The 18,301-nt window shown below is 41.7% G+C and overlaps 1 protein-coding gene across 2 annotated transcripts in view; it reads right to left on the bottom strand.

Moving 5' to 3' along the window:
• The window catches only part of Glut4EF (Glucose transporter 4 enhancer factor), a 258,287-nt gene that overhangs the window by 176,727 nt on the left and 63,259 nt on the right, over nt 1-18,301 (bottom strand). The window contains exon 2 of one of the 2 annotated variants that reach the window (XM_065219116.1): nt 2,349-2,393. The exons of the other annotated variant lie outside the window; for it this stretch is intronic. Coding sequence (XP_065075188.1) covers nt 2,349-2,393 — 45 coding nt within the window. The remainder of the gene's footprint in view (nt 1-2,348; nt 2,394-18,301) is intronic. 2 annotated transcript variants of the gene reach the window in all.

Raw genomic sequence — 18,301 nt, 5'->3', positions numbered from 1 at the left:
GATTCTGCTCAGAAATTTTAATTGATTGAGAACTTTTGGCTTTGAATTTAGATTGAGAAACAAAGACAACATATCAAAAATACTGGCAACTCGGTCAGTTTTAATTAAAACTTGTTGCATTGGGATTTTTAAATTATGTGAACTTAGGATACGCAAAAATTACAGCTCTATCAAGATGCATGGCAACTATCAAAGTAAAAATGAAAGTACAAGTTCCTGTGTTCGACAAAAAGGAGCAATTGGGTGGAACCGAAATCCGAAATTTCATCAAAAGGGAAGTTACCCAAAAATGAGTAAACATGCTTTTACTCAAATTTGAGTAAACGTGCTTATGGAGGAAACTAGGTAACGGTTACTCAGATGATGACATTTGTCAATTTCCTTACCCATTTCGAATGAACGAAACGAATGCATGCCCCATTGATGCTTTATATATAAATTATTTCGTCCAGGAACAGTATTAAAAAAAATATGCAAATGATAATTCTGTATTTATTGATACCAACCTATTTGTTAGAGTTGTATTCCTCTTCAACTAGCTGGTGATAGCTTTCGCCATCCAGGCTTTTAAGTAGCTATTCATTTTCACTGCTTCACATCTAAAAACAAGTTTCAGACTGCACAAAAATCGGCTGCTCACAACTTCAAAGTTCGCCATTATTAAATTGATATCAGAACCATTTACCCAGAATGTGGGTAGTTTCCACTCATAGGAGCAAAACCAGTTTACTAATTTTTTGACAACTCCATACAGCATGCAAAAAATCGCCATTGTAAAGAGGAGAACGAAAGTGTCATTCTGAATGTCAGATTCGCTCATTCCGTTTTCGGAAAATTCCCGAGGGGTGATGCACGAATGGCTACACTGTTATTTGCGCTTAAGCTAATTTGGTTTTTTTGTACCCTGAGTACAAATCCAAATGCAAAACATATAATTTAAATATCCTAATGTAACAAGCTTTGATTAAAACTGACCGAGTTGCCAGTATTTTTGATATGTTGTCTTTGTTTGAATCCAAATTTAAAGCCAAAAGATCTCAAAATCAATTAAAATTTCAAAGCAGAATCGAAATGCTTATTCCAGATTCTAGGTTAATATCCATCCGAATACAAGATTAAAATTCAGACTTATTTGTCTCAAAAATCACAATCACAATGAAAGTACGAGTTCGTGTGTTCGACAAAATTGAACAATTTTCCGAAAAATCAGAATTCAAAATTCCCTCACCAGGTGGCTTTAAGATCCGAAAAAAAATCTCTTTTTAGATTGGAAAATCATGCAAGTTGCATAAATCCTCACTCCATGCCGGAGCAGTCCATTTCCGTCACCATCGCCGTCTGTCCAAAGGAATGTTTGTCCCCCCTCCCCTTCCGCCTGTTCTGTCTGAGTGAAGCTGAAGAACTCGCAGTCTTGAAAAAAAAACGGCTTCCATTCAGAACGCATAATTGCCTAGCCATTCTCTGCAGTTCTTGTCCTCTTCTAGTGTCTAGTGTGTAAGGCCTACTGCCAAAGTAATCCTCCCCCCCCCCCGCGCTTTCAATCCCAAGCCCGAAAACTCACAGCTTTTGCCAACAATTCAGCAGTCTAGCAGTCAACTCTGTTCGCTTCGTAAATCCTTCGGTTTTTTTTTTCTATTCCTTCGTCGTCTTTCCGTCGACCTGTCTATTGTTTACCGGAACGCCGGCCGGAGTAACGGAGCAGGAGTTGCTGATTAAACATCCCTGAAGTCCAGCTCCAGCCTTGTAGTTAAATGTGTCTCAAGTGCAGAGCCTACGCTCTGCGCATCTATAATATATGAGGGGCGAGTTGCGGGCGGGCGGTTGGTTGGACGGACGGACCGACGAGTTTTCCCCCCTTTTTATTCGAAAGCAACAGAAGTAGCTGCGTTGCCGCCGACAAGAGGATTCCGGATGAGTATGTGGAACAAAAAGAGTGAAAAATGGAACATGTTTTTTTTTTTATTTTTCGGAGGTGTGGCACTTGTCCCCGGTTTGTACTTAAAAGTCAAAGCCGATTTCGCTTTGACGTCGCTTTCGTTCGCTTGAGTAATATCAATGGCTGGATTGGTGACATGCCTCTTTTGCTTTGAATCTTGATTTTTCATCATCTTCTTCTTTCTTTCTGGTGTGCATAATTTTCGTCACCAAAAAAAAATGTGAATAGATTTTCCCGAGCGGTGAGGGACATCCTTATCGATAGAAACTTTTCGGATTGCTTTAAAGCTGAAAATTCCGAAGCAAATTTAGAAAACACTGAAAATCTACTGAAATATAAACAAACAGATCATGCTGGACAGCAAAACATAAACTTTAAAACATTGATAATTATTAATAACCAATTGACTTACGTTAGTGGGAAGAGGCTGATCATCGTTAGTAGGATGTTTGCATACCTGAAAGGAGACAAAAGGAATTCTGTTTAGCAAATATTCTACTGTTGGGTAAAAATCAGTGGGAAATGTGTATTTTGCAGTCAGAGTGCATTTTGACAGATCAAGGTGACTGAAATGAATCACGGTGTTTTGGAAATTTCCATAATCCCAATTTCAGATTGCCTGCTTTGATGATCTTTAAAGACCCGTTGCAACTCCGATGTTGATAAGAAATGATTACCAACGGGCCAGACGACACTAATGGCGTCCCACCCATCCCAGCCTGTCGGTTTGTCGTTTCCCGGGTAAGAACCCTCTCCTTCACGGTATTCACACGTGTAATGAGTCACAGAGATAAAATGTTACTCTCATCGTCCTGTGCATGGAACCTTTAGAAAAAGAACAAAACCCAAGCTGGCGTGCAAATCGCAGGGATGACACTGAAGTAGGTGTTGGAGAACAAGAGACTTCATCCACCTAGAGAGCTCCTCTTGCTCATCATCATCCTTACCACCCTTTCGCTTTCATTGAGCTGCACAATTTTGCACACCCACTTGAAGCCATACGAACCCCGCCGGTTTCCCCTTTCTCCCAGAACTTGAAGCTTCCGCCTTGAACAACGGCGACTGCAATCAACCAAGGTTGTGGCATGACGACAACTACGGCGACGGTTCCCCGAAAGCGAGAAAGCCTAATTGGAAGACTGCTCTTGTCTCGTTCCGCCACCTACTTGATCATTCTGCCAATGATGAGCGTGTCTCGTCAATTATTGACAAAAAACCCCCCAAATTTCCATCGCGATCCATCGCGTGCGCTCGGCTCCGGCAGCACGATTACGTGACTTCAATCAGCAACGGTTTTTTTTTATTTCAATCATAATTCCATAACCGCAACTCAACTTAAAAGTGGCGAACGAGACGGAGAAACGTCAAAAACTATGCCACACCGTCGCTGATCCAAAGTAAATCAAGTTTAGATAACCTCATTCCTCGGCGACGGTGACGGACGAAAAACGTGCCTAGATCACCGTCAAGAAGTGAGGTTATGAAACCAGTTCAGCTAGCCGTAAAACCTTATTTTTTTTTGTGGTCTTTGCTCCGGGGCTTTTGCAGTTTATTTAAGTTACAGCTTTAATTGATTTCCGTTTGCACCTTCAGCTGCGCCATGTTGGAATTGGAATTTGAAAAACCCGTATACTGTTTGTAAACAACGCGATCGACTGTTCCGGAAAGCCTATTATCACTTTCGCTGCTCCGCTAATCATAGTAATCCCGGGTCGCCGAGTTTCCCACGTCTTTCAGTGCCATCAAAATGGCAGATCACAGTGACCCGAGTAGAATCGATTCGACCCTGTTGCAGTCAATAGGAACCGCTTTGAATAATAAGGTTTCCTCTTCCGCATTTCGATCGCCGCCCAGGCCAGCTCTAAGCTAGCAGGCGGGGGAAAAAGAAAATCGAAAGCAGACTACGACGAAGGCGAGTCGAGAGGAAAACGAACAAAAGCGAAAGAGACCCCCGAATTGGTGGTGCTGGGGTCTACCTCTTTTTCTCTCTCTCTCTCTGTGTGTGTGTGTGAGAGAGGTTCACTGGGTGTGGATGGATTTTGGCGTAATTTTTTGCACATTTTCACTTTTCTGTGGGAGCGAACTGCCAAGAAGTGGACTGTCTAGCCGGATCGTGAAGTTTATCTCTTTTTTGCTGCCGTTGGTGGGGCCGGGAGAGGGGTAAGGGGGCAACCTCTATGAAGAGTGTGCGAAAATCAGCTGACTACACAATCGCACGCTTGCTTTGCTACGTGGAATTAAGGCAATAACTGCGAAGCGGCGGTGCGTGATCAAATCGAGGAGTCGTGTTGCGATGGAATTTCTTGTTGATTTTTCAAAATCATGCTCGTAAAAAAAACCTGAGCTTAAAATTTATGAACTTTGCTTTTGAAACTGAATAGATGGACGGAACGATCGCTACAGTCGTAACAGTGCATTAATATTAAAGTGCCGCCGATGCGGATCGTTGAACGGCAGATCGAGCTAAACGGGGCGCATAGTTACAGGCAGCATATTGTTAATTACCCCTCCCCCCCTAAAACTACGCCTATGGCATTCTATTAAGTTATGTCAAACTTCGCTAAATGCCCTTAATTTAATCAAACACTGATCGTTGGTTCGCTCCCTGCGGTACCGTGGATTGCACTGAATTTCACTAAGATTTCTTGAATTGTACGAATTCGGCACTCATTAACAACTTCTCCATTGTAATCTCTACTTAGGCTCTGAACTATTTGGTGGATTATTTTAACTTTTGGTTAAAATTTGACCGATGGAAAGTAACTTAGTAGCAATAGCTTTAACCGCAAATTCCTCGAGAATCAAAGCACAACCAAGCAATCTAACACCGTCATCTGGTAGAGCAAACTTCCTTTATCGCATGGCATTGTTGGTTTGCGTGGGAGTGTTTTGAACCTCTAGAATTTTGTGTTTAAAGCCATTTTTTACGTTTGGTTATTCCGCCTATTTCAATTTGTTAGTCTAGAGGTATCGATTAACCCTGCTATCCGAGCGTGGTTACTGCTGACCCTTCTGACAAACAAGAACAACCTTGGCTAAGGCTCTGAACCATTTCAAGACCAACTATTGAAATGGCCTTAACTCCATTTTGTAAACAAACCTTGTAAGGCCATTTTCTCGCGAACCGCAAAGGCAAACCAACATAATGAACAAGTAGGGAAAATTCTCCTCTACCCGATTGTGGTTTAGGTTTACGAATGAAGGTTTCGGTTCGCGAGAAAATGGCTTTACAAGGCTTGTTTACAATATGGAGTTAAGGCCATTTCAATTGTTGGTCTTGATTTGGTGGATTATTTTAACTTTTGGTTAAAATTTGACAGATGGAAAGTTATCGATTCACCCTGCTGTCCGAGCATGGTTATTTCTGACAGACAAGAAATTAAATTTTGACAAACGTGGCTCGAAAACCGGTCGAGCGACAGAGCAGGGATTTTCGAACATAGAAAATAACTTTCGAAATGTCACTTTTAACCACGAGTTAAGGCCCAAACGCAATATGGACGGAAGCGGAACGGAAACGAAAAGTTTGACAGTTGTCACAAATGACATCAAGATGCCTAACCGAAGTCGATTTGGTTCTAACTAGTTTTCAATCCGACAAGTAGGCTTACTCAGATCGGGCTTTTCCGCTGCCGCTGCCGTTCCTCTTCCGCTGTCATTGCGCTTGGGCCTTTAAATTTAACTCGGCAAATAGTTCACACGCTATTCTGAATCTACCCAGTGACTGGGTACATGGCACCCATTCTAGTATCCAGTAAGGAGTTGTCAAAATCTGGGTAAACTAATTTTGTTCTGACGAGTAGAATCTACCCAGATGTGTGCTACGCGATCGTCTGTTTTCTCGGCAGCAACCATTGTGTGGTCCTCCTCATTGTTCTTCATCAGCAGTTCTTTCGGTCGATGCGTCGTCGACTTTGGAAAGCAACCGTTTCGTGATGAGTGTGTGAGTGCTGACCACGTTTTGCATCCATTGCTGCAATGGACGCGCTCTGACCCTCGTTGGCGCACAACAATTTGCCATACAATGAAACTACTGGAAGCGGCTCCAGTTCTGGAGGAGGCTTTTTGGATAGCGGAAGATAAAGTGTTTATTGTGTTGTACCTTTTGACTATGGTTGTAAAATGAATTGTATTGTGACCAAGAATCCTCGGCTCTGTAAAGTTAATTCGGTTGAGCCTTATCAAATAAATTAATAAACAAAAAAAAAAAAATGTACATATATGTAACTGTTTCATGGCGAATGCTACCAGCAGCTTAAGTTAGTAAGTATATTGTTAGTTTCTGGACTTTGAACATTTTCCTAATGCTAGGTTATCGAGATATTCTGTGACGCTTTTCTCGATGCCAAATCTTTGTTGTAGTTCCTAATTTATAGATCTCTACTAAAATCGAATCTCAATAAATGGTTAGCATTTGTAACGGTATCGTTTTTGGGGATTTTATAACTAGTTCGTTTATTTGGAAGGCTCATTTTTGGATATTTCAATGTCGTATTCCGTATTTTATATTATTCCGACAATACGACATCAACAATCAATAACAGGCTAGAGGAGCTAGTCAGGTGAGGTTATGTTTGATAGAGCTATTGCAGCGGTCATGCCATCTAATTTCTATTAAAATGGGTAAAGTTTACCCTTTTATCAAATTTCAACATCTGAGTAACCGTTACCCAATTTGTGTCGCAGGTTCGTTTACCCAGATTTGGGTAAATGCATGTTAACCCATTTTTGGGTAGGTTCAGTTTTGACTGATCTGAGTATATTCTACCCAAATTTGGGTAGTTTTAAAATAGCGTGCAATTCCAGCAGATTTATTTCTGACGGACAAGAAATTAATTTTGACAGACGCTTTTTAGGCTCTGAACCATTTGGTGGATTATTTTAACTTTTGGTTAAAATTTGACAGATGGAAAGTTATCGATTAACCCTGCTATCCGAGCATGGTTATTTCTGACAGACAAGAAGTTAAATTTTGACAACTGTGGCTCAAAAACCGGTCGATCGACAGCACGGGGATTTTCGAACATAGAAAATAACTTTCGAAATGTCACTTTTAACCACGAGTTAAATTTAACTCGGCAAATGGTTCACAGCCTTAGAAAATCAGCCGATCAACAACAGAGTGATTTTCGAACATTTTAATTTATTTTCGAAGTGTCATTTATGTGAAATTTTTCCAAATGGAACACAGCCTAAGTTCTTCTCGATAACCGGTCGATCGACAGCACAGGGATTATCAAACACAGAAAATAATTTTCGAAATGTCACTTTTAACCACGAGTTAAATTTAACTCGGCAAATGGTTCACAGCCTTAGGCTGTGTTTCATTTGGTGAATTTTCACTTACATTTGACACTTCGAAAATAAATTCTGATGTTTGAAAATCCTTCTGTTGTTGATCATCCGATTTTCGAGAAGGTGTTTGTCAAAATTGATTCCTGGTCTGTCAGAAATAGGTCTGGTACAATAGCAGGTTTATTTGAAAATTTTCCATCTGTCAAATTAAAGTGAAAATTCACCAAATGGAACACAGCCTTAGGCTCTGAACCATTTGGCGGATTATTTTAACTTTTGGTAAAAGTTTGACAACTGGAAAGTTATCGTGGTTACTTCTGACAGACGAGAAGTTAGATTTTGACAACCTTGACTAAGTTCTTCTCGAAAACCGGTCGATCGACAGCACAGGGATTTTCGAACAGAGAAAATATCTTTCGAAATGTCACTTTTAACCACGAGCTAAGTTTAATTCGGCAAATGTTTCACAGCCTTAGGCTGTGTTCCATTTGGTGAATTTTCACTTACATTTGACACTTCGAAAATAAATTATAATGTTCGAAAATCCCTCTGCTGTTAATCATCCAATTTTCAAGAAGGTATTTGTCAAAATTGATTCCTGGTCTGTCAGAAATAAGTCTGGTTTATTTGAAAATTTTCCATCTGTCAAATTTAAGTGAAAATTCACCAAATGGATTACAGCCTTAGGCTCTGAACCATTTGACGGATTATTTTAACTTTTGGTAAAAGTTTGAGAACTGGAAAGTTATCGTGGTTACTTCTGACAGACAAGAAGTTAGATTTTGACAACCTTGACTAAGTTCTTCTCGAAAACCGCTCGATCGACAGCACAAGGATTTTCGAACATAGAAAATAACTTTCGAAGTGTCACTTTTAACCACGAGTTAAATTTAACTCGGCAAATAGTTCACAACCTTAGACTGTGTTTCATCTGGTGAATTTTCACTTAAATTTGACAGATGGAAATTTTTCAAATAAACCAGCTATTGTACCAGACTTATTTCTGACAGGAATCAATTTTGACAAACACCACCTCGAAAATCGGATGATCAACAACAGAGGGATTTTCGAACATCTTAATTTATTTTCGAAGTGTCAAATTTAAGTGGAAATTTTCCAAATGGAACATAGCCTGAATTTCGCTGAGTTCCACTAAGATTCCTCGAATTTTATGAATTCAGCAATTGGCAACAGCTATTCCATTGTAATCTCTACTTAGGCTGTGTTCCATTTGGAAAATTTTCCCTTAAATTTGTCACTTCGAAAAATAAATTAAAATGTTCGAAAATCCCTCTGTTGTTGATCGGCCGATTTTCGAGAAAGCGTCTGTCAAAATTGATTATTTGTCTGTCAGAAATAAGTCTGCTGGAATAGCAGGTTTATTTGAAAATTTTCCATCTGTCAAATTTAAGAGAAAATTCTCCAAATGGAGCACTGCCTTAGGCTCTGAACCATTGTGCGTTTTTTTTTTACTTTTGGTTAAATTTGGTTATTTCTGACAGACAAGGAGTTAGATTTGGCAACCGTGGCTGAGTTCAGCTCGAAAACCGATAACTCAGGGATTTTCTAACATGGAAAATAACTTTCGAAATGTCGACTCGGCAAATGTTGCACAGCCTTAGGCTGTGTGTTGGTGAATTTTCACTTAAATTTGACACTTCGAAAATAAATTATAATGTTCGAAAATCCCTCTGTTGTTGATCATCCGATTTATTATGTTCGAAAATCCCTGTGTTACCGATCGATCGGTTTTCGAGCAGAACTCAGTTACGGTTGTCAAAATTTAACTTCTTGTCTGTCAGAAATAACCAAATTTAGCCAAAAGTAAAAAACGCATAATGGTTCAGAGTCCAAGCATAGAGGTAACTCTAATAGCGAATTTGTTTATTATTATGTGCGAAACCGAACTTTTTGTCAGTGCGAACCTCAACCTGAGCTAGGTTTTAAAAACAAACGAGCAAACTGACGTTTGTCAGAAAACAAGCAGACCCAATCTTGATACCCGGTCCAGGTTGGAACTGAATAATAAACAAATTCGCTATAAGACTAATAGGTCCCGAAGAAACGTGCTCAACCTTTTGGCTCAGCTTTGGTACTATCTTCGGTCCCAAGCTAATCGTTGCACCCCTCGAAACACATGAAAATCCATGAATCCCTCATTTATCTTTCAAACTTTCGTAGCTAATCAAAACAATCATAGTATAGTACTAGAATGCCAACTAGAATGGGGTATGTTATTCGATTTGCTTGGGATCAATCCAGCATTTTACGAGCGCTGATGGCCGCCACAATCTAGCTGAGTTTCTGGTAGGGAACATTCGGTTTGATGTTTGGGTTATGTCGTTTGACGTATAAACGATCAAATTTGACCGTTTACAGGTCAAACGACACAAGCCAAACTTCAAATCATATGTTGGATATAGGCTAGTCAAGTAGTGAGCCAAACTAAAATCCTTAGTGTCCACCGGCTGGTCTAAGGCTGTGTTTAGAGTATTTTCTCTTAAATTTGACAGATGGAAAATTTTCAGGGTTAATCGAACTTTCCATCTGTAAAACTTCAACCAAAAGTGAAAAAATTCACCAAATAGAACACAGCCTTGGTTTAACTCTGGAGTAAATTTGAATCGTATATTTACTGCTTTATGGCAGAATTTTAATCGTCCTTTGCTTAGTAATATTTTTGAGTTTAAACGATGAACCGAATTTAATTAGATTAAAGTACAATAGGATTTCGATTTGGGCAAGCTTCAATTATGATAACACCAAAATTTGAATTTTCTGAAAGTAAATATTCTAAAATTGAGATCACGCTGCACTACAAAATATCGAATACCGGTGTGGAGTTCGTTCAGTGTATACCACTTCCACTTCCCGATGAGTTTCAATGTTAATGTAGTCGTCAACATTCAACATCAAACGATCTAAATGTCAAACGTTATCTGTCAAACGAACGTTCCAAGCTTTCCACCGCTTCACACCTGCCATTTATTTAGTCGGTACTTTTCCGCTCCAATCTAATTTACTTCAATTGTTTTCGCCCTCACACCTCGCACCCCCTCCATTCTCCCAACACCGTGCGTGCACCGTTCATTATTCCAGTTACGTGATCAAGTACCTAAGCCCTTCGAGCTGCCCCAGACACTGCGTCTCCCTGATGCACACTGCTAGTATACGGCAGCACCAACACCCATTCGCTTTTGTGCTGCTGCCGTTCGTTGCTACCACTCTTTGCCATTTGCTTGATCTATCGATTCCGTGTGTGTGTGTGTGTGCAAAATGCACTGCCGGTCGACCGAAGCTCATTAAAGTAAATCCTCCCACCCACCATCCATCCGCCCAGTTGTTAACCAACAGCGTTTAGCAACACCGTGTGAGGAGCGGCGGTCTTCCAATATCCAATGCCACATCACTCCACTCGATCGAAGCTGCACCGAAGCCCAAACAAGTTTCGTTCCCCGACACTTTCCAAGTAGCAGAGTAGGCTCCGTCGGTTCTTCTTCGCCTTATTCGTATCGCCATTTTCCTACGATCGAAAATCTCATCGACACACGACACGATTTTAGCTTATGGACATCCCAAGTAACCGAGCGCTGCAATCAATGAGTGAGGTTATGTATGAGTGTTTGTGTGTGTTTGAGAGAACGGAGCCAGCTGACTGCACTGCTGCAACGTTGCACAAGGCCTGCACAAAACCTTCACCAAGTGCATTGGAAAGAATCAGCTGATTGAGAAATCGGTTTTCCTTCGCACAGGTATTATTTACGGCCTGCGAATCGTCCGTGGCTGCGGTGGGTGAACCACTCTGCCAGCTCGTGCTGTTGTTGTTGCTATTGTTGCTGGCCTGCCAATCTCGTGACGTGGATTAATGGGGACAAGGCCTACTCACTCTCGGCTGTTGAGGTTCGGTTTGACTTTTGATTATCAAACTCTTCCATTACAACGGGAACATTTGCTTCAGTGCAGCACCATCTGTCAAAGTTGTCATCATCCGTGTATTCCATTAGCGTCGCCATTGGTGGTTTATCTATTTTTAGTTCCGGATCCGATCGAAATGCTGGCGTTTTCGAATGCGCTGATCATTTGCATTCCTCTCATTTTCGGTGAGAAATGAGTGAGAGTTGCGGCTCCAAATCAAAGAAGGCCATGTTGCGACCGAAGCCCCCAACCAACAGCGTTTTTTTTTTGTGGTCCATCGCCAGCAAGCGGGGTTCGGTTTCTTGTAATTTATTCTAATCACGCACACTGCACTTTTCTAGGTCCCCTCCCCAGCAGCAGCAGCTGCTCCGCCTCCTTCGACTTCCTCCTGCGATTACATTCGAAACGTGCTAGGAAATTAAAAACAAATCAGCCGTTCAAATATTTTTTTACCGTCTTTCGGCCACCAACTACATTATGAACGAAACTGTGTGTATATTGAGGGGAGTGGCAGAGTAACGGAATTCCCCTAAAGAGACTGAACTGTCGCACACAAATCGGCCTGGCCGGGGTTTTGAGGTCAAGTTGTCCCAGATGTTTGAATTTTTGGTCTCGATTTTGTTGACACACGCGTGCCCATTTTGCTTCGCACGGTGGAGATGCTCTTCATCCGGTTTGCATAATTTTTTGACGTTTTTAAGGCTTTGTGATGTTCTTGAAAGTATTTTCGTTATTTAAATCTTGTTTTTTTAAGGATTTTCTGTTTGCTCTAAATGTGCCAATTCAACCCATAATTTGCACCCTTTTTGACGTTTTGGAGTATTATAATTGATGTTTTAATAGCTCTAAAAGCTATGATTTTAACATTTCTTGGCATTTTTGTCCAGTGTGTTCCGATGTTTGAGTTCTTTAAGTTCAATTGAACTCTTCTTCAAGCATCATTCGAATAATGGAACTAGCTGGGGAAACCACCTACCAGACTACCGTATCGGGATATCTTTTGAAGCTGCTATCAAAGATCAACAGCTGAATCACCGTCAAATCCCCCTCCTCCAAGTGTACAGCACCAGGTAAGTACAGCTGACTCTGGAGGATTGGTCATGATCCACCGCATGGTATTCTGACGGAAGTTCCTTCTCCAAATCGGCCATCAACCGCTACTTCGAATCTTCGTCTCATCAGCGAAAGCTGACAAAGACTTTGTGATTCTTTGAACGTGTTTCCTTTGAGGTTTTAACACTTAAAATCAAAGCCTCAGGACGATTCCGGTGCCCAAGAAGGTCTACAGATACGTCCAAATAGGCTGGCTAGTGACGTCGATTGAGAACTGCTTCGTTTCCACCATCGCTTTGAATCTATAACCACGGAGCAGGACTGTATTATCTTCGGTGTCTGCTCGAACGATGTCTCGAAGAACTCCATCGTATGAAGTCACTCTTCTGCAACTACGTCTATTGGCGCTAGTGTACATGTGAACTTCCAGTAAATCCTGCTAGCTTCAACAAAATTCGAAGTCCTTCCACATTGTAGACTGGTTAGCAGGGATGGATCGCTCTTTGGACGTTAGCTTTCCATATTAAAAAGTAGTGAACGATGCTCCTTAGAGCAACCCATCACTACTGATTAGTCAAAAATGTTCAACTAAGCAGCGCTATCCATCTTTATATGCTCAGTAATGGCGGCCTGTTTGTATGAGTAAATGCATCCTTCACTGTGCTTATTGGCGCTATCTGGAGGTTCGGATTTTGACCCCTCCCTTTCCCTCTCCCAGCAACAGAAGAAAATGGAACAACATACGCCCTCCAGTTAGTGTCAAAAAGCACAGTGAAGGATCATGCAAACAGGGCGCCATTACCGAGCATGGAAAGCTGGATTGGGCATAGAAATTTCTAGCATGAGATTCTGACCATCTGGGAAGTTGTTGTCTTCGGCAAAGTTATTGAGATCTCGACTGAGATAACCAAAATCTATCCAATTGCGAACAGTTCAGTTCATTCACACTACGCGGCGCTAATGTGCTTGGGAACTTCAAGTAAATTCTATCCAGCTTTCCATGCTCGGTAATGGCGGCCTGTTTGTATGAATAAATGTATCCTTCACTGTGCTTTTTGACACTAACTGGAGGGCGTATGTTGTTCGATATTCTTTTGCTCCTGGTGTCAAAATCCGAAACTCCAGGTAGTGTCAAAAAGCACAGCGAAGGATACATTTACTCATACAAACAGGCCGCCATTACTGAGCATGGAAAGCTGGATATCTCGAGATCCTAACCTTCTAGGAGGTTGTTGACTTCGACAGAATTATTCACGATTCGGATTTAAGACTATTCTGAAGTGAATTTCATGGGAACTCTCAGGAGAATAAAATAAAATTTTAAAACTAGCCAGGAAGCTTCAGTAAGTTCTTGGAAGAATCATTGAAAATTCCAAGAGAATCTTAGGATGAATTTCATATTTTTTTGGAGTGTTCTGCTGAGAATTTCTGGATTGTTATAAATAAATGCTCAAGTGACTCCAAGAGAGAAACTCCAGCTTGCAGTTTGATCACATTTATTTTAGCTAAATTCTTAAAAGAATTCTGCACGGCCAATGAGATCAACCCAAATTTGAGATCAGTTTACTCATAATCTGCCGAAAAATGAGGAAAATTGACGAAAGTTTTACTCAGTCCAGGAGTAAAAACCGGGAAATTGATCACCATGAGATAACCATGGCAAATCGGAGCTCGGGAAATGAGTTCCGAGGAGGACGAGTATATGCTGTAGTTTAAGAAGGGTAGAAAATGTAGGTGCAAGAGATTAACATCCTCACCATGATGGTGACTTCTGAAATCTCCGTCGTTCCAAGTAACAAACGTCCAGAATCGTTTCGGATCATCTGAAACTACCGGAGGGAAGAACTGAAATCCCTGTCGGAAGCGTCACAAATCCAAGTCAAAAACGTCTGGAATCTCCGTCAGGATTGTCTGGAATCTAAAACAGGAACATCCGAACTCGAAGTTGGGAACGGCTCAAATCTCCATCGAGAAAGTCTGGAGTCATTTTTGGGATCGTCTGAAACCTCCCTGTGGAAGTTCGGATATCTCCATCGGGGAATTCTCGAATCGAAGTCACGAATCGTCTTAAATCTCCGTTGGGATAGTCTGGAATTCCTGTCAAAAACGTTTGGGATTCCCGTCGGGATAGTCTGGAATCATCGTTGGAATTGTATGGAGTATCCGTAAGAGAGGTCTGAAATCTCCATCCAAATCATCTAGAATCTCCATCGAGAACGTTTCGAATTCAAATCAGGAATTTCTGGAATCAAAGTTGGAAACGTCTTGAATATCCGTCCGAAATGTCTGGAATCCAAGTCTGGAACGTCTCAAGTCATCATCGAGAAAGTCTGGAATCATCTTTGGGAACATCTGGAACCTCTGGAGGGAAGGTCTGAAATCTCTGTCGTTAGCGTCGAATATCTAAGTGGAAAAAGTCTGGAATCTTCGTCGGGACTGTCTGAAATCTTAAACAAGAACACCCGGAATCGAAGTTGGGAATGTCTTGAGTCTCAATCGAGAAAGTCTGGAACCATGATCGTCTGGGACCTCCGTGGGGAAGGTCTGAAATCTCCGTCGGGAGCGTTTCAAAGCAAAATCGGGAACATCTGGAATCGGTGTTGAGGACGTCTGGAATCTCCGTTGGGAAAGTCTGGAATCTTCTTTGGGAACATCTGGAACCTCCAAAGGATGGTCTGAAATCGCTGATAGAAGCATTGCAAACCGAAGTCGGAAACCTCTGGAATCTCTCTCAGGAACGTCTGGAATCTAAAACAGGAACATCTGAAATCCAAGTTGGGAACGTCTCAAACTTCTATCGAGAAAGTCTAGAGTAATTTTTAGGATCGTATTTGACCTCCGTGGGGAAGGCTGGAAATATCCATAGGGGGCTTCTCAAATCATAGTCAGGAATCCATGATGAGAACGTCTTGAATCTCCGTTGGGATAGTCGAAAACGTTTGGAATTTCTGTCAGGATAGTCTGGAATCATATTTGAAATCGGCCTCCGTAGGGTAGGTCTGCAATCTCCATCGGGAGCGTCTCAAATGCAAGTCGAAAATATCTGGAATTCCGTCGGGAACGTCTTGAATTTAAACCAGGAACTTCTGGAATCGAAGTTGAAAAAGTTTTCAATCTCCGTCGGGAAAGTCTGGAATCCAACTCGGGAACGTCTCGAGTCATCACTGAGAAAGCCTGGAATCATCTTTGGGAACATCTGGATCCTCCGTTAGAAATGTCAGAAATCCCTGTCGGAAGCGTCGCAAATCCAAGTCGGTAACGCCTGGAACCTCCTTCGGTAACGTCTGGAATCTTAAACAGGAACACCCGGAATCGAAGTTGAAAACGTCTTGAATCTCCATCGAGAAAGTCTGGAGCCGTTTTGGGGATCGTCTGAAACCTCCATGGGGAAGGTCTGAAATCTCCGTCGGGAGCGTCTCAAATCGAAGTCGGGAACATCTGCAATCCATTATGAGAACGTCTTGAATTTCCGTTGGGATAGTCTGGAATCCCTGTTTAGGACGTCTTGAATCTCCTTTGGGATAGTCTGGAATTCCTGTCTAAAACGTTTGGAATTTCCGTCGGAACAGTCTGGAATCATCATTGGGATCGTCTGCAGCCTGCGTGGGGAAAGTCTGAAATCTTCGTCGGGAGCATCTCAAATTCAAGTCAGAAACATCTGGCATCACTGTCGGGAACGTCACAAATTTAAATCAGAAACTTCTGGAATCGAAGTTGGAAGAGTCTGGAATCATCTTTGGGAACAACTGGAACCTCCGGTGGGAAAGTTTGATATTCCTGTGGAGGCGTTGAAAATTCAGGTCGGAAACATCTGGAATCTCCATCGGGAACGTCTTGAATTTTAATCAGGAACTTCTGTAATCGAAGTTGAACAAGTTTTCAATCTCCGTCGGGAAAGTCTGGAATCCAAGTCGGGAACGTCTCGAGTCATCACTGAGAAAGTCTGGAATCATCTTTGGGAACATCTGGATCTTCCGTGAGAAAGGTCTGAAATCCCTGTCGGAAGCGTTGCAAATCCAAGTCGGTAACGATGGAACCTCCGTCGGTACGTCTGGAATCTTAAACAGGAACACCCGGAATCGAAGTTGAAAACGTCTTGAATCTCCATCGAGAAAGTCTGAAGTCGGTTTTGGGATCGTCTGAGACTTCCGTGAGGAAGATCTGAAATCTCCGTCGGGAGCATCTCAAAGCGTAGTCGGGAACATTTGCAATCCATTATGAGAACGGCTTGAATTTCCGTTGGGATAGTCTGGAATCCCTGTTTAGGACGTCTTGAATCTCCTTTGGGATAGTCAGGAATTCCTATTTAAAACGTTTGGAATTTCCGTCGGGATAGTCTGGAATCATCCCTGGGATCGTCTGGAACCTCTATGGGAAAAGTCTGCAATATCCGTCGGGAGCGTCTCAAATTCAAGTCTGGAACCTCTGGAATCTCCATTGAGAACGTCTTGAATTTAAATCAGGAATTTCTGGATTCGAAGATGGAAACGTCTTGAATATCCATCGGGAAAGATTTAAATCCAAGTTGAGAATTTCTCGAGTAATCATCCAGAAAGTCTGGAATCATCTTTGGAAACATCTGGAACCTCCTATTCGTTAGGAGCATCTCAAATCCCCGTCCGAAACGTCTGGAATTTTTGTCGGAAACGTCTTAAAACTAATTCTAATAGCAAATTTTATTAAACTAAATACAGTTACATTCAAGTTGCTCATACTTGATATGTCTGATATGTCAAATTTCCGTCGGGTATGTCTGGAATCCCTGTAGAAATCTTTGTACTTTTCCGTCGGGAAAATCAGAAATCATCTTTATTATCCGGACTGAAGCGTCTCGAATCCAAGTCGTCTGAACTTTCGTTCAAACACTCTGAGATCTTCATTCAGTCGAAATTCAGTTGAGAATGCCTAAAATCATCGTCATGAACGTTTACGTAGATGTAAAAATTATCGCAGTGCAATTGTTACTTAACATCCTCACCAAGATGGATGTCGACGAAGAAGACTTCAATTTTCTAATTTGGGAACTGACAGCTGGTGTTCATTTTCGACCCTTCCAGTTGCCGGATTCAGCCCCACCAAAGTCAATCAAAATCAGCAAGGAATTGTTCAGCCTGCTAACGGTATATGTAATTTGAAACTGCCGCCCGTGAACGCCATTTCCATGTTTGCGCAATCCTTCAAGAATAGATGGCCTTGTGGGTATTATAGCAGAATTTGCGGACGGCTTGCTTGCCTTTAGAGCTCTTTTGGAGTGTTGAAGCGCTCCATCATGGCCACTAAACAAGCATCTATTCGTATCGAATTACAATGCACTAACGAAAAGCAGTCGATGATACAACAATAGTTCAGATTTAGTTTAACTTTTCATCGATTTTGGTCTGAATATTTGTTTCAGTGTATGAAAACAAGAGAACTGTCAGCCAGGGTTGCCAGGAATCCTGATTTATCCTCGGATTTATCAGGGTTTATCCTGATATTTTTCTTCACCCTGATCAAATGATAAAGGAAGCCTCTTCCTGATTATGATTGAAAAATCCTGATTTTAAATAATAGATGCTCACTCCTCGATTACCACTTACAGCATTTCCAACTTTTAATGACAGTGACGGCTTTTTTCGTTTGATTTTAAGACTTTCCTCTCAACCACCTTAACACCATCCTGATTAATCCTGATTTTTTTGTCTCGTAATTGCCCTGATATTTGAAAAAATACCTGGCAACCCTGCTGTCAGGTGAAAGTTTGAAAGGAACGAGGGGCACAACGGTACAAATTAAATTCCCATTGATTCCACTGAAACCTCAAAACTAAACTCCAGGATGGAAATCCTGTCCCAGAGCTACAAGAATCAATACCACATCGGATGCCAGAAGCTCCCGCCATTGTTGTTAGCTCGTATTCTGTCGTGGGAGTGGTCACCGGGCAGCGATAATTCAGCAAAGCTAGACAAAGAACCTACCTAGCCGCTACCTAGATCACCATTTAACCAAGTCACGTCACGTGGAAAGCGGGGAATCCGGGGAGTGCTGGGGGAAGGCAACCTAGCGAATCCGCCCGAAGGGACAGCTCGCGCGCTTAAAACAAGATTCAATGGGCGCGGGGGA

This window comes from Ochlerotatus camptorhynchus, unplaced genomic scaffold (genome assembly GCF_037179485.1).
Source record: "Ochlerotatus camptorhynchus isolate MF236.1 unplaced genomic scaffold, CSIRO-AGI_Acam_v1.1 ptg000099l, whole genome shotgun sequence".
Classification (NCBI taxonomy): domain Eukaryota; kingdom Metazoa; phylum Arthropoda; class Insecta; order Diptera; family Culicidae; genus Ochlerotatus; species Ochlerotatus camptorhynchus.
Note: the sequence above shows the minus strand (reverse complement) of the source record. Positions and strands in the feature narration are given on the sequence as shown.